This window comes from Epargyreus clarus, unplaced genomic scaffold, assembly GCF_041222505.1.
Source record: "Epargyreus clarus isolate Ecla_fem2 unplaced genomic scaffold, WU_Ecla_fem_2.2 ptg000007l, whole genome shotgun sequence".
NCBI lineage: Eukaryota > Metazoa > Arthropoda > Insecta > Lepidoptera > Hesperiidae > Epargyreus > Epargyreus clarus.
The window spans coordinates 27,147,715-27,165,302 of NW_027332215.1; the positions used below are offsets into that span (position 1 = coordinate 27,147,715).

At 37.7% G+C, this 17,588-nt stretch overlaps 1 protein-coding gene across 5 annotated transcripts in view; it reads left to right on the forward strand.

The window, feature by feature from the left end:
* The first annotated feature begins 782 nt into the window (after nt 1-782).
* Nucleotides 783-17,588, forward strand: part of Pdp1 (PAR bZIP family member Pdp1) — a 166,323-nt gene continuing 149,517 nt past the window's right edge. The window contains exon 1 of one of the 5 annotated variants that reach the window (XM_073075344.1): nt 783-1,022. In XM_073075344.1, coding sequence (XP_072931445.1) covers nt 923-1,022 — 100 coding nt within the window. In that variant the 5' untranslated portion in view covers nt 783-922. The remainder of the gene's footprint in view (nt 1,023-17,588) is intronic. The other 4 variants (XM_073075348.1, XM_073075351.1, XM_073075347.1 and 1 more) reach the window with 4 other exon arrangements.

The window sequence follows — 17,588 nt, forward strand, 5'->3', positions numbered from 1 at the left end:
TCTATATAACCAGGGTTGATGAGTTGAAGGTCGAATTTATGGAAAATTCGATATCATCATATCAAGTTAATCTAAATACTCAATGTTCATTTTAAGTTTCATGAGAATTTGGTGGGCAGAAGGCAAGTTATCATGAAAGGTAAAAAACAGGGGTATTGTGACGAGTTTCACCCGATAACCCAAAGTTCTAATTATCAGATCATACCCATGTCAAGGTAGGGAAGTACCAATGTAACACCCTTTCATATGAAAAAAGAAAATTGAAATTTGTTAAGAAACACTCGAGTTATTCAAGTTTAAAAGAAAACATTTTTTTTTTCAATGTTCCCGGAAGACTGGAAAATATAAGCGACTAATATTAATATGGATAAAGGAAATGCTAAATATTACACATGACTATCTATTTAAGTTCTTATTATTTTTTATCCGACTGTTTCATTTACGTAGGTAACATTTCTACGTAGTTTTCACTCATGAAATTAGATGGCGTTGCGAGCCATTCAAGTGTTCAACGTATACGCGTATACGCATTTTAATTTCACATTAGAATGAGAAATATTTTTCAAAGCAATAGAGAACAAAAATGTTTTTCCATTATTATAATGATAATTTAATTTTATGATAATGACTTTTTCGGCTAGATAGTATTTTTGAATAGAAGTTCAATAATCATGGTCGTTGTTGACTCAGGGTACAAGATGGCGCTGGTGCGACTAACGCCGTGGGCGGATTGATTGCGCGGATTGAGGCCGAGAGAAGCGTGCAGCGACTGAGTTTGAGAGCCGAGTGCGGTTCCGTACTAAAGCATTTATTCGCCGCGCGAGCCGCGGGCCGGAGGTCGCTCGTGGAGTGTGTGCGGGGCCGGCGTTTCCCCGTCCCGGTGTTATCGTATCGTCCGCGGTCGGTGTACTAAGTGTTTATTATGAGCGACAGGGACAGGTCGTCGCCCTCCCTCACGGACACCCCCCTGAAAACTTACATCGGCCGGCACGACGACGACTATCCCCTAATAAACGGAAACGGTGAGTGTTTTATGCGTGTGCGTCTCCGAGCGGTCGAGGGTCGAGGGTCGGGAGCTCGAGCGCGTGCAGCGCTACGCGCGCATCACGCGCTCGGCGGCCGCCGCGCTACCTACTCGCGCTGTCAGCGGGGCAGTGGGTCAGCGTGCCCAGAGCTTGCCCCGGACCATATGCGCCCCCATTCGCCCCGCTCTCTCCTCACGCTCCCGCTTCCTGCGACACTTGTACCCTCGAGCTCAGTTTGCCGCATTGAAGCCGTCGCAGGTTCGATCGACCCGTCGACTTTTGTCTGTTTCCAAGGTCCATATCGCATAGACATAAGAATTTTGACTGAAAACGGGGAAATCCCAAATTCACGTTTTTAATAGATACGTTCACTAAACAATATAAATGTAAATCTTTAAGAAGCGGGGTCGTGGTGAGCAGATTGACGGTGCGGGCGTCGTGGTGCGGTCCTCAGCTGTAGCGGATCGATATCGGATGACCTTAAAACCCAAACCGAGAAAGGGTAGGTTTTTGGAATATCAAATCCTTGGCAGTTAGCGGGGCGCTCGGGCTTCCGGCTCGTTATAGAATGGCATTAAGGTAACATGTCTTATCAGTTTGAGGATATCGAGTGATTTGACCCATTTTTCTTCTCGATGTCATTCTTACATTGTTATAATTTCCTAGCGGTCGTATGGCTGCCGTTCAATAAGATATCGGTTTGCATCTGCCTGGCACCGGCCGCTGGATGAGCTCGTAAATAATCGTCGAAATAGTTCAGTTTCGAGTCGACCACCGATATTTGTATATTTAGCCTGTTTTCCGCAAGTGGAATGAGTTGCTTTCGGACTGTTCGGACATTCCAAGGAAAGCCTCGCACAGTGATACCACGAGGAGCCCTGCTTTCGTCGGTAGGAAGTCATTATTTTTTCGGTGTTAACTGTTAACATTGCATAGTGTAGGTATATTTATGCTTTTCAAAACACAATCCTATTGTATGATTGACGTGTTTGTTATTGTGTCAGTAAGTGCAAAATGACTGGCGCGTTGTAGCTCACTTCAGTATCGAAAATCTCACGTGACTGTCGCGCGTTCTTGTGGTATGCTAAATTAATTTCAATTTTCAATTCTATGAATTATATAGAATCTTTAATATTAATCACGAACTAAACGTTTACAGAAATAACAAATTTAAAAGTAATCGTGGAGTGGTATAAAAATATTTAATTCCGTAAAACGAGTTGCTAATCGTCATTGTAGTTACTCATACGGTAAACAAATTTATATCTTATCGTTATGATAATCCTATATTATTATTAGGTATAACATAAATGCGTTAACGCAACGCCAATTTGACACGGCTACACCGACGAACACTGATATTTCTGTTGGTTTTTGACGTAGTTAGACGTGGGAATGTGGTATATTCATTACAAGTATTACCGTTTGGAAGCTAGATCTTGAGAAAAATGGTTATTTATTGTATCAAAAATAATATTATTTTATTGTATATATCAGTGACTTTCAAGTAATATCACATACCTACATAAATACCGTCTACATCATGACGAGTCGAAAATTTGGACATCGCCCTTCTTACTTGCTCGATGGATTTTGACGAATTCTGATTTATAGTTTTTAATAACGTTCCCCACTTCCTCTATGAAGTCGTCTTTGGATTTCTACAATTTGGCGTCGCTAAGAGGTACAACCACCTTGCCAGCTGACATACCCTGGATGATTGGCTAGCGAGACCCTGTGTTTTAAAGTTAACATATAATTTTTATCAATGTATAGTCATATCCAAGCCAAGTTGTTGTAACTTTAGGTCATGGAAATTAAAGTTTATCCTCCCTTGGTGTCACGTGGTGTCTGCTATTTCGTCACCGACTAACATATGCTAAGTGACTGGCCCCTCACCAACTCACTTTCACTGGGTGGTGGAGCTAATCTCAAGTCTCCGTTTTTTCAAGATTTTTATCTTTGCGTTTGGGGTCGCTTCTTCGTCTTTACTATTTCACGTCTCTCAAACTTTCTTTTTCATTATTACCGATACCGAATCACCGCTACATGTATACTCGCTACCCTTCGTGATAACTTATTATTTAGTTAACTACCAATACGTAGGTATACTTAAGTATTTCTTTATACCTTGAAAGGCATCCTCAAATAACCTGCTCTCCCGCTAGTATTTCCTATTTATACAGGTTGTCCCGTAAGTACCACGACAAACTTAGGGAGAACATAGGTTAAAGTCCGACTTCTCAAAGGAAAAAAATCCTTAGTAAAAGTGTCACAGTTTTTGCACTACCGATTGTTTTATATATTTTTTTAATTCAGCCCTCTTCAGCTCCTTTCGTTAACTGCGCATACAAATTTGATTGTGCAGTGTTTAATTTTTCTGTAGAACACTATGAGATAGTTGGTCTACCATATTGAAATGTAAATTGGTTAAAAGATGTGAAGGAACCATGAAAAAATAGGGCTATTTTTAGGTTTTAGTTTGTTTTACTATGCAATGTGCACTTATAGTTCAGTAATTTTTTTTTCACCGCGAATAGTCAATTTTGGGAAAAAATATTAGAAAATTTTAAATCTCAAAATAACTCTATTTTTTTCATTGTTCCTTAACATCTTTTACATTCGAAATAATGTTACACCTAGCATGAAACATTACAAACTAGTTCCGACAAGTAAACCAAGAATTAACCTGTAATTTAGTAGAAATGCAACTCCAATTTGTAATTTCGGAACTGGACGAATGAAATACACTTTTCTATAGATAGAGTAGAAACTCTTGTTCCGTTTGCATTTGTTAGCAAATTATTTTTAATGAAATCTGCACCCTCTGTCTATATATCTAGATTTTGATACTGAAAAATTGTAGATAAATTATTAAGTGATACATAGAGTGTTAAGTGTTAAATAGATACTTTAGATTTTTGTTCGTATGTATTTCGTCGTTGCTGGACGACGGTGAAAAAAAAAAGATTTCATATAAATGTATCATCAGGTCTTTTAAGTCTAAAACGATGCTCAAATATTACGCAACTAAATTTAATTTTTGGTCATCAATAATCTACTGGATGTTCGGCGGTAGGTACTCCACGTGGCTGTTATACATAAGATTTCCCTTGATAGGTATTTATTTATCTCGTGCATTGCTCATAAAGGCAACAAAAAATACTATCGGGCGTAATTAAAAAGGGTCGGCAATTGCGTATGTTATTTACTCCAGATAAGAGGCTAGTATTTCGTAAGACGTATAATGTAACATCGCTATCGACACAGCGAAGCTGGATGATTTGCACGTACTCGGTAATTATCACAGGCTTATCTTCACCTCGAGATAATCCGGCCGCAGGCTTATGGCTAGTTCCTCATGATGTGCTTACTTTTTTTTTTTTTTTTTTATAATATAAGAGTAGCAGACGAGCATGCAGTCCACCTGATGGTAAGTGGCTACTGCCGCCCATGGACATCTGTAATCAACCCCAGATAGGATTAGATATTCCTACCTGAGGTTGGCCACAGATGCGCCGCTACCCCTGAGGACCAAGCTGGAACGCCTCGGAAAAGTCTGTCTCCCTTACCACACCCCTCAAACCGGAACACAGCAGCGCTTAACACTGCTGTTATTAGGTTGAAATAGGTGTGGCAGTGGTGCCGCCGGAGTCGAACCACAAAGGGTTCTACCACTTTACTTTACTTTATACATTCGTTTGTATTTTACCATAAATTACTGCGATATGGGTGACATTTGCAAGGAATCCCTTTAAGACAATATTTCGATGTGAACGGACACAATAGGGCTTTATACGGGTTTGTTTTAACAATGTTCGTCTAGATGGGTATCCGGTGGAAGGATCTGGGTGTAGAGCAGTTAGGGCGGGCGGGCTTTGCGGGCGGCGCGCGCGGCGGCTGGCACGGCGGGCTCGCGCTGGCACCGCAGCGCTTGGCACCTGATGAACTGCAATGCTCAATTTAACATCAAACGCCTGCCATTGAAAGGCCCGTTCACTGGTCGTACATTCTGTGAACTACCAAGTGGCGTCCTGCTGTCGAAGTACCTACCTATTTGTTACGTTAAAAGTAAAGTAAAGATCACACATGAAATCGGGCGAAAGGCACGCAAACGCTCAAAAAGTGATATAACATAAATGTCGACAATATGAACAAGGGAAAATTCCACTAAATTTAAATAAAGTCATACAAATTTGAGGAAAAGTGATTGCAGCAGGAAAGTCGATTGTCTGGTCGCGAACGGCGCGGGCGCGTAACGCAATTAGGTCCGGCCAGGTGCGGCTTGCCGCACTTCTCACAAACCAGATTAACACCAGCCCTAACTGGATCGGCTCTGTGGCGATGTGACTCGAGATGTTTCGCAACACTTAGTAACAGGGTAACAACGAGTCGCCCTCGTTACCGCGTTGCGAGCTATTCCTATTCCAGAAAGGAGTTTGTTTACTTGCCCGATGTAAATGTGTTTGTAAGTAGCCAATTGTAAGGGTTACATCGTAAGCCTTTAAATATTTATATTAACTAGTGGTAGCCCGGGGGTCGAAATTCGACCATAATTATATAAAATTGTTATCAGAAATAAACAACAAAACAGCCATAAACAAAAGAGTATATATGTGTAAGCTAAGTACCTTCGCTTAATATACATCCAAGTAGGTTGGATATAATGTTAATGTTTTTTTTTCATGATAAAATATAACATTGTCAATGTGTCATTATCCTTCATGTCAATTTGTCATTTTATAAGAAAATATTGATTACATCAGTAGGATAATAATCTATGGATTACATACTTTGTAAATTGTATGTGTTTGTGTCAAATGCGTGGTAATGTGTGTAATGTGTGTTTATTGATTTAATGTATTTTCTATCAATTATTTAAAAAAAATATTACATTCTGCACTTCTTCGGTAAATAAACTATAACTGTGGCAAATTTCATACTCGTCCGCCCGCTTAATTTTCATAAAAACACGTACAAAGTTTTTGCTTCGTATTAATATATAGAGATAGTATAAAATGTATAGAGAGATATGAGCCGGTTCAGGTGCGGGTGCGGTGCGGTCCGTAGCAATCGAGCGGGCATTATATAAAAGAAAAAAAAAGATATTATTTAACACTTAAATAACATAGATTGGTTTATTGTACAAAGTAGTTCAATAAGAATAACTAATTAACACATTGAAATCTCACCCTATCCCTATGCATTACACATATGTATGTCTTTGTTTTTAATCATCTGAATCGGAGTATTACCCTGATACTCAGATATCCAGAAAGCGATGTTCAAATAATTTGATAAATATAATTAAATTTATATTACTAATACAACAAGAAATCGTGTCCATTCTCCGCTCGCGTGCAATTACAGCAAACTCAAGCACTCGTTTTCATTAACTTACAAATAAGTGTTTCGCTCCTTTTAAAAACATTATCCGCAGTCGGGTATAAATAATAAATGAAGCAAGTATCACCTGTTCCATCTATTTTTGACTATTGACATTTCAGATTAGCCAAATAAATGGTTTAAATTACGTCTTGTGTCTTTGCGATTAAACGTATAATCTTACGGCTAAAATACTAAATATTTGGTTTTTACTACGAAAACGAAACTAAAAATACCCACTTCCATTATATTTATTAGTATGAATATCATATCATCATATAAAATGTCAATACCTTTTAATTTTTTTGTATGAATGTTCTATCCGCCTAACTGGTTTCGGCAATGCAATTTCGGAGCAATGGTATTTTTTATTTGAACTCGTCGTTGTCAATGGAATGTTGTTATGTATTTATTAAGTGTTAAAATAATTAAAATAATAAATATCACTACTGTTAATTGCTTTACATGATACATTAATGAAAGAACACAGTTGTCGTAGGCAAGGTCAATAAATGTGGTGTACGGTCGTAGGTACGTTTGCTCTGACTTTATGGAGGCAGCTCGGCGCTCGCCGCTCGGAGCGCTCCTCGTGTTTGTTTTGTGCGGCCGCGAATTGCTGAAAACAAACCTTACACTTCTATATTTGCTCTCAAATTACACTCTAGTTTTTTACTTTTTTTAAACGAACCTTAGTGTTGTAAACCGGGCGCACAGTTGTGAAATATTAATCTGCAATTATCGCATACCGTCCTTCTTCCAATTAGTTGATAACAGAGTTTAATTAGAAATTTTCTGTGCTTATTAGTTTCATATAGTAGGTATTCGGTGGTTCGACTCCGGAGGCACCACCGCCACACCTACTTCTGCTTAACAACAGCAGTATTAGGTGCTGCTGTGTATCGATTTGAAGAATGTGGTAAGGGAGACATATTTATACGAGACCAATTTGATCCCAGATGTTCATGGGCGGCAGTAGCCACTTTCCATCAAGTTCTATCGGCTCAAGGGCTATAGGCTCGTTCGCTACTTCTATATTATAAAAAATAAAATAATTCATGTTGTCAATTCATACTTATGAAAGTCTTAATAATATAAATCCACACATTTTCAGTCGGGAAGCCTTAAAATAATGTATCCAAGTATTGGTCAAACCTTTCGCTGATTTCTGCTTGTAGTCGATTTTATAAATTCATTGCAACTTAAAAATGTAAACCCTACTTTATATCTGAGAAATCAATGGGCATGGGTAGTATGGGTGAATCCTTGAAATGTGGCCCCTCAACTGGAAATATGGCGTGTGTTCGTGGTATTATTACTAGGAACTAACAATTACGATCGATTAAGTGAATCGCTGTCCATGAAAATTTAATACGCCTACACTTTGTGTCTACAGCAGTAAGCCAGAAGGGTGCTTAAATTTTGTTCATGTGTATTGTGGATGGATTAATAAAATAATCAGTCTCCGCTGAGGTCCACGAATGACAATTATTTATTTATGACGGAATTTATGCATGTAAAAATTGCACAAACAATAAGTTGTGATGTAACTTCAGTGGAGACTGCATCGTCATCGCCGAAGCGCTTCAACCGTGGCGATAGTGCAATATAAATTTCAGTAGGCACGGTACATGGAACGCGGGATGGCGCGATAAAGTGGCTTTACTTACGACCGAATATTGGTTTGAAAGAGCAGTTATTCAGCCCGTAGCGAGCGTAGCCCGCGGGCGGCGGGAGGCGGCGAAGGGCGGCCACGTTGGGCGGCGCCTACAGAGAGGCTTCTTTTTTGACTCTGTCATTTTGATGTCGTAAAATATTTAAAATAGTGCTTATTCGATTATCTTTATTTTAATTAATTGGCTAAATGTTATTATTATAACTACTTTTCCAAGTTTTAAAATAAAAAGTTGATAATTTAAAGAAAGTTGTTTATATTTATTTAATTAATTTAATATGTACATTATTTCGTATATTAATATATTATGCATACGTAATTGTCGTGATTTAAATATTATTATAAGTAGGATTGCTATAGAAACGGTTAAATGTGCGATAAAAGAAAGATGGAATTTTCGTTTTATTGTCTCGTAATTTCAGTTACGATCTCTGTTCAATTATTAGGCGTAAATTTTGTGTGTTGAATAATATTTTTATTGTTGATTTATTTAACTATAACCTAAAAACGAACATGAGTACACACTATAAAATCTTCAGGATTTTATATTCGCTACGTTTGTGTCAGTTTCGCTTTTCGACCCATTAAAGTTTTCTATACGTATATCTCTTTGTGACTGATTTATATCTTATAAATTAATGATATACTAGCAATTTATTGGCTATAAATGTGTAGATGAAAATGGACTTCATTCACATTCACTTTGGCCTATCAATCTCGTTTTTCTCTCCAAATTGTTACTATTCATATTTTCTCTATGCGTGCAGCAATTTAACAGGACTTACTTACATATTAATGTTATTTCTAAAAGTATTTTTTCTTATATTCAATATTTTATTCTTCAATTTATCCCTACAATCGCTATGTTGCTGTGTTTTCGTGCACTTGCTTGCAATTCTGATATTTTGTACATGCACCATACTAACATGGAGCAAAGTCAACGCTGGTAGTGGCCGTGTTCAACTGGGTCATATGCCGCGGACCCACACCGGCGCAGCGTTATTTGTGTCGTCGGCGTGCGCGTGTGTGCGTCCATCTATTCGCCTTTTGTCTTTTTATTTTGTTTCAGTTCTATTTGAGAAGCGTTTGGGAGAAGATCGGCGCGTGGTCGAGCGCTGCGGGTCGCCTCCCTAAATAAACTGGCGGCTCCCTGCAACTCGGACCAAACTGGAACTAAGTCGCTACTGTACACTATGACCAGATACGCGTTTGTTATTTTATTGTGTCCTAAGTCCCATAGAAATGGTTCCATGTTAAATACATATAATTACCAAATTGCCACATATATAGTTATATACCCATTATCGTACAAGTACCTACTTATGTATGTTTTTATAAAGTAATGATTTCTTTGGTATTTGTTGAATATATAATACATAAAGATATTTTACAAAGGCAGGATTATCTTTTTAGTAAAAAAGTCATTTTGTTGGCTGTATCATAGTGGTGCATGAGAAATATTCGTCCGCCATTGGGGCGTCTGCTATATCGAATTTAGAATAACGTCCCTAAAATAATCATGCATTGTGGTCTATTCCAAACGAATGTGCAAAACTTCAGCTCCACCTGGATTTGTCCTCCGAATTTAAAACAGTTAACCCCGACAGGTTAACTGGTTTATAAAGTCAGCTGCAAGATTTGCCTCACATACAAACATAAACTAATACAGTTAAAGTTAAAGTTAAATAAACCTTGTAAAAAGGAGAATCCTATGTTATAATTGACAGAAAAACAATAAGTTTGATAAAAAACATTCTAGTAGGAAAGTATATTAGTTTAATTTCGGAAAGTCTATATTTTCCATCAGAATGTTACATCTGGTTAATACAACTAGGTATACCAATGTTAGCTATAACAGATTAATCCAGTATTGTGCTCACCTTGGTATTGCCTAGCAGAGCTTTCATCTGCCTTCTGACCGGCAGGACTTATCGAAGCGTAATGCGTATCAAAAGATAATACACAATCACATCCATCCGCTGGCCTTTCCCCACAAAGGCGGCGGCGCCCCTACGCTGCCGGCGCTACGCACTCGAACGAGCCCCTTTCCTCCGCGTCTCGTCGCTGTATCGATAATCCTATTCCCATGAAACTCTTACATTGCAGTTATAAAATGTAGAACCCTTAAATATTCACAAGCACGATAGAGAAAATGTTCGCGGAACTTTTCACGATCAAGTGACACATTGCAAACGTGGGCAAGCGCAGATGTTCCTGATATTTCATTAGTGAACGATGTAATTTTGCTAGGTTATTTTACCGCAAGAAGCTTGCTTTTTAAAATGCTACATTAATATTTATAGAATAATCAGAGAAGCAGCATTCAATCTCGACAATTCTCTATAGATAGAAAATAATAGACGAAATAATTTCCATTAATAGAAAACTCATATTTTATGTACAGAAGCGAAATGAATACCGTTCTAGCGATCAAGTTTCTTATTTGATTATGTTTAAAGGTGTTGAACACATTGAAATATTGTGCTTGAGTGGTCCATAACTCAATTTGGTTGTACCATAAGGTGCTAATTTCTTGTCATCCATAGAGTGATTGTTATTATAATGACAACACTGTACTCGTTTGAAATATTTCAAGCGTCGTATATATTATTCCTTTCGTTCACATGAAGGAATAAGCAAAGCGTTCGTATTATTTTAACGATCGTCAGTAGGGTAACCTGTCTCACAGTTTGTGGGCAGCGAGGAGTCAATCGAGGGAAATAAAGGTACTCGTAAGTTATATATTTAAATTTTAATTAAAGGTACTAAACGAACAGTGTTACTCTCAATGAAGGTCTCGCACTTCTTCGAATCGATATTGTCGACACACTTGTAATTACATTCGAATTAATAACGTTATAGGCGTATTAATCTGTATTAAACGGAGAATATGTTGTGATCCCATCAGGAACTGTCCGCTGTGGTAGAATCAAGTGTGTTAACGCTGCTTGAGATACCGCTCGAGTAGGTGTCACTAATTACTGTGGCATATCTGTATCCTACTCGGTGGCTTCTCGTCAGATTACGGAAATTGTATTAGTGTGCCGACTACCGTACATACTAAGCTCAACCAGCCTCCAAGAGATCTGGGAATGGAAAACACTTTGCTTAAGCTCTCTCCGAACATACACAAATAACAATAGTGTCGCATAGATACATGTTGTCAAAAGTCTTTGGCCCTTTATTATACCTACTTATCAAAAATACTGCGAAAAGGTGGCGTGCAGCCTACGCCGGCTCAAACTCAAACTTTTAGATAACGTGAAAAATGTTAATACATTCCAAATTTCTATCACCTAGTTCATGTGAATCAAGAAGCTTCTTCCTACTGTAATTCACACAATACCTTAATGAAATGTATATCTGAATCTTGTTCATGAAGGTCTTGATCGACTGCTGAATACTGCATTAAAATCGGTTCGTAGAGACAGACGGAGGCGGCGGAACACTTTTGTTTATAGATTCATGTCTCTCTTTCCCACAGAAAGACAATCTCTATTTCGATCGTGTTCAAGTACCTACTTAAGGTACGGTAAAAAAGTAATTTTTAAGCATATCAAATTTTAAGCATTGTAAATAACATAATAGTATAATAACTAATTTAATTTCATTCAATATGGAGTAGCATTATTAAAAGCAGAGTAATGCTACGCTTTAGAATGAAGCGAATTAATTACTTGTCATATTTAAAATAGGCACTATTTATTACGTTATTTGGAAGGAAAATAAACTGCACTGTTTACCATATTAAATTGAATGCCTTGATGTGCAGGATTTAAATGTACTATTTTATAATATTTAACCGCTTAGTTTGATTCCGGAGGCACCACCGTCACACCTATTTTTGTCTTGTAAAAGTAGTGTTAACACGGCTTTGTTCCCCTTCGAAGTGTGGGGAAAGGAGGGAGGGATTATTCAGGGCATTCCAACTTACTGACAAACGTATCTGTGACCGATTTCGGATAAGACTCTAATTTTATCAAGAGTATAACCCACCATCAGATTGATTGCAACTTAATTTGTTACTATTTTATAAAGATTGCAACACGGCTTTTTCACAAGTTTTAAAAAATGTAGCGCGCACGTCCATAGCACGATTAATTTTCACGGTAATAAACCTTGAAAATGAACGAGCTGTCCTTCATTGCAGCCGAGATACGTGTCATAAACGTCATTAATCTGGCGTGTTTGTACTCATAAGAGCTTTCACGCATAATTTTGTTTATCAATGGACGGCAAATAATGCAACGTACAATCTCGATGAATATTAATCACGTTCGGCATTAATAGAGCTTTGTTGAATTAATGTGTCAAGTCATGTTGCCGCAGGTGTCGTGTATAACCTTGTTTGTTGATAGCTTTTTGTTGTGTTTGTTTTTGAAACTGGTAGAACCCTTTATGGTTCGACTTCGGCACTACCGTCACACCTATTTCAGCCTCATGTAGAGTTATGCGCTGCTGTATTCTGGTTTGATGGGTGTGGTAAGGGAGACATACTTTTTCCGAGGCGGTCCAGTTCAGTCTTTAGGGGTAGTGGCACATCAAAGGGCGACCTCAGGCAGGAATATCTAATCCTATCTGGGCGTCTTAGATAGCCACTTATCATTAGATAGACTGCAATCTGCATGCTCGTCGGCTACTCCTATATTATTAAAATCTTTTACGGTGATTGATAATATCGTACAGTAACGTTATGAATTACAGTGAGTTTTTTTAATTGATCTATTACTGTATCTTTGAAAGATTACCCCTCGTAACATAAATGTTCCTATATGTAGTTTTTCAAAAACGCATTCTTCCTTTAAATATTGCTGGTTAGAAACGGTAATTGTACAGGTGGTGCCTTAACAGTAATGAATTTCTATCAATAATTTTTACTGAGTGCTCCATGGGTCCGGGGAAACCGGAAGCATAACTATATATTTATAGGCGGTGATATTGCAGGTAACGGAATCTGTTCCGATGACCGAGTAGGATAGAGATAGAGCATGTTTAAACCCCGGCAATAGTATAAAAATACTTCTTGCAAAAAATCTAGTAACAATGAAGCAAAAAATATCTGTAGTAGGTAAGTATAGCCGTTTAAGTTAAGCTCGATGGAATTGTATAGTGGGTACATTGCGTGTCGATCGGTACGCTCCTACAGCCAAGGTCCGCCATGTGGTAGTTACAACGTTGCTGTTGTCGAGTATGTAGGTAATGTTTAAGTTTTATTCATAAGTACAGATCGGTATTGCTTGTTCAAAAGTATCTTATTTGAACTGGACTAAATACTTAACTATCATTGAAAATATTAGTACAATATTTCTATTACTCGTTTACAGATGTTGAAGTTCGTAAACGAATAAACGGATTAAATGACTCGAAATACTTAGCAAATGCGGCTCAAGCTCATGATAAATTTTGGAGGTGAACACATCTTGAGATAAACTAGTTAGAAGTCGCATCACGGAACGTAAGCGTTCATTCGATAAGTCTATATATACAGCCAGACGGACAGACAACTAACAATTTAACTTACTGAAATCTCTTAAAATTTCTAACAGATATCAGCTATTTATTTAAAGTCACCATAAAATAGGTTCGTTAATGAGCAGTTAAAGATGGTCACGAATGTAGTGGCAACATGATGCGGACGTAATTGTCCGGAGACACGACCGCCGATATGATACTTGAGCAAGTTTTTGCGGTCGCAGCCCTGCGCCGCTTCATTGAGCAGTGGTATTTGCAATTAGGCATGCCTAGGTTTTCGCCCGCATCTCTTTTGGACTTGATTTATCTTGAATAAAAACCGGCTACAAAAGTATCAAGGCATCTTATAATGTATGTATTTATGTCGGGTATCAAAAATTTACTTATTTATGTAAATCCGCTAGTTTAAGAAATATAACTATCTTTAAACCTGCTCTAATCCTGAAACATTGAAACATTTAAAAAATCAGGCCTTACTTAGTGGTGATTTCGTATTCGGTTTGAGTATAAGTTTGCTTTTTATCAACATACTGAAAACATTTGTTAAGATTTATTTGCTTATAATTGTCAATACACCATAACCGGTTCTAGTTCATACCTATTAGCAACATAGTAAATTACCACATACATTACATAATATCTGAACGTGAAATTGCAGAGGCTGAATACAATTTAGCCAAGCCGTCCGCAGTTTAAGTAATTATCTGGCGTATGTCGCCTCCGATGACACATCGCGCTATTGTGCGCGCACTTTACACAAACAAAGCATAAACAGGAATGTAGTTACAACTTCCTCCTTGCTCCCCTTTTTATGGAAAAAGGGAGAGAAGGATGTGAGTGATCTTATTAACTTGACATCGATAGTCTCTCGTGGTCGGATATACCTAGTTCTTAGCGAAACTTTGCTACCAAATAATAGTAAATTGGCTTAAAAATAAAGTATCAAACCGTTGTAGGTCATAGCAAACTTATTTAGCAAAAAGCGATTGATAAAATTGGGTATAGTGACTGACTAAAACAAACAAGGAGTGGGGGCGGGCGGCGCGGGCGAGGATTTTTTCAGGCGTCGAGCCGCGGCGCGCTCTATCGGTCCGAGGGGGCGCAATCACATGGACACGTGAAAAATCAAAGGCCATATTTTAATTTATTGCCTTCTCTACGAGCCCGTCGAGAATGAGACACGATACCAATAACGCATCGCTGTATATAAAATAAAGAATAAACTGACAGTGCCATTGATTTAAAATGAAGTTAAGCGTCGATTAAAACAACAACTATTATGACTTAAGACAGTGTCTACTGTTTACTAACATCAATGCAATACTTACAAAGATTGCTCATGGTAAGCTCTGGGGCCCAGTAATCGTGTGGCGTCGCTGACTGTTGTGCCATTTGAAGATATGTCGATGTCGACAGGTACAAGTAAGGGATCCCTGGCCAATTGATTTATTCCAAAACAATCATAACATTGCAGGAAAAAAATGCAATATATTCCAAATACAAATGCAGATTATATAAAAAAGCTATGTACCTATTATGTTAATTTTTCTATTTTTTTATATATCATTATCTGCTCTTGGCACTGCATCTGCATCTGAAAGCCACTTAAATCAAATTATTTATTTGACTAACGTTGTACGTCTGTATTTATTTATTTATTTATTTACTTTCTATTGATCATGTTAAAAACAGTGTGGTGCAAAAGGCGGACTTAATGCTAAATATCATTATCTATCTCCCAGTCAACCTTATGGATGTGCAGAAAAATTTAATTTGGGTCACAGAGATGTATAATAATGTGTACCAAATTTATACTAAATCATCCTTTTTTTGTTTTGACCGGATCCTAAAAATAATAATATAATGGTTTTATTGCGGCGGCACTACTTACTGTTGGATTTAATTTGATAATATTAATTTAAATATTATTGTGATAATGAACATGAAATATTGCACAATTTCATTCAACATTATTCATGCTTCCCGGACACTATAAATATTATCGTCATAAATAATGTGGTCCATAATATGTATATACATCGCATGTTAGTCGTTAACTAAGATGTACGATCGCGTGGAAAGCAATCATCAGTTGCTACGCGATGATCTGAACATCACGTTATACTAGCTATGAATGAACTCAGAACTTAAATACATAATAATTAGTGAGGGTCATTTGGGAGTCAATGTGAAAACTCAGTATAATTATGAGGTGACAGCATTTTAATATTCAACCGGTGTAAGTACGTAGTGTATGTAAGTTTTAGATCGTAGTTGTATATTCCTCTTATAACGACCCATTGAACTCTGGCAGAGTAGACGAGCAGGTTCCGTCGGGTTATCGCAAGTATCACGACGTCGTGAAGTTATCTGATAAGCGTCGGGGCGGCCCGCCGCCGCTCTATGAAACTTTCCCGGTGACGTCGACGTTGTTATTCAATATCTGCCAAAGTTTTGTGGAACAACGTTGATCGAACACAGCGAATCTCGTTACTGGCTCCCCTGCTATTCCGGCTGTACTCGTCCAGTTTGAGCTTCAATTTACATTTGTTTAATATCCTGAAGTGTTCCGAATTATACGCATGCCGTTGTAGTAATCTAATAGGATAAATCTGCCGTGGAACCGTACCTTGCCACTTTTGAGGGTCGAGAAGTGACATTAATTTTACACTAGATTGATGTTAAATGCTCGGAAACGTTGTTTCATTTTTGAGTTATATTACGGTACTGACTAAGCGATTTAATACGAATAATTTACTTATATTCAAAATAATATTTTCAAATGTTTTTTAGTTTTCACGTAAATAATTACAGTAAAGATTATCATATAATAAAAAGAACATTATTGTAAAGATGCAAAGTTTACCGAATTATAATTGCCAGGAACAAGAAAATACACATCAGAAAGACGAAGAAGAAGAGATCGACAAGAACACAACTCAATATTTATGCGTAATTAAGGGTTTCTTCTAGTTAATGTATATATACCACATTATATAACTTCTATTACATATTATCTAATTATATTACTGTTCATTCATATTGGTACTATGTTCTGTGTTTAAAGTTTACATAAATATTTGTCTCTCGTTTATAATGTCCTCAATAACGGGGCCATAGATATATTTTTCCTATGGGCAACAGCACGGGATGTTTATAAATACCGACAACAGTCAAGAAGGTGCAAATCACCACAACATGTAATTGTATGATATACTGGAACAACTCACTTTAATAACTGAAACAATAACTAGTTTTTATTTCAAAAACGACAACTTTTATATCTATGACGACAAAAAGTGGCGGAGCTCTCGATGAAGCGGTTTCGGTAGTACTTTCTTCGATCTTCAGTCAGTCAGTTGCTCCTTTCTTATAATGTACGTAGATATAACTTGTACGGATGAGAGGCGCAACGCTCAGCTGTAGCTATGGATCGATGGACGCGTGTCTCACTCCAATAGCCATTAATCCCTCTGAGCGTTCATGGGCCCGGAAATAAAACTAGTGGCTAATCGTCTGCGTAAGCGGCTGCTTGCTCGCGGCGCCACTCGGGAAGATTTTCTTGCGGAGCGGCCCACCGCGGCCCTCTGCTTTATCTCAGATATTGGATGCCCGCCCACATTTCGTCGTGGAGTAGGTATACGGTGTTCTCAAAACTTTAAAAGATTGGTCCTTGAACCTGTGACTAAACTCTACTAATTCAGTTACGCAATCCCTTCCCACCCCTGTGCTTGTAAAGGATTGATGAAATTTTACCTGTTACGTCTAGTAGAATATTTTTGGGCTCATTGAATTTTAACGCCATATTTAAAGGCATTTTAACATTACACGGGTATGAATCACAACTACACGCCTTAAATAAAAAAAAAACAGCAAATACAGAAAGCACACAAAAGTAGCAAATAATATTAGAAATTTTGGACAACTTCTAACTTTAATAATATCAAATAGTTTATAAAGTTAGAAAAGTCAGTTGATTTAGGATAAAGCTAAAACCTAGTTGGACGGGTCACATCGTCCCTCAGTCGCCATTA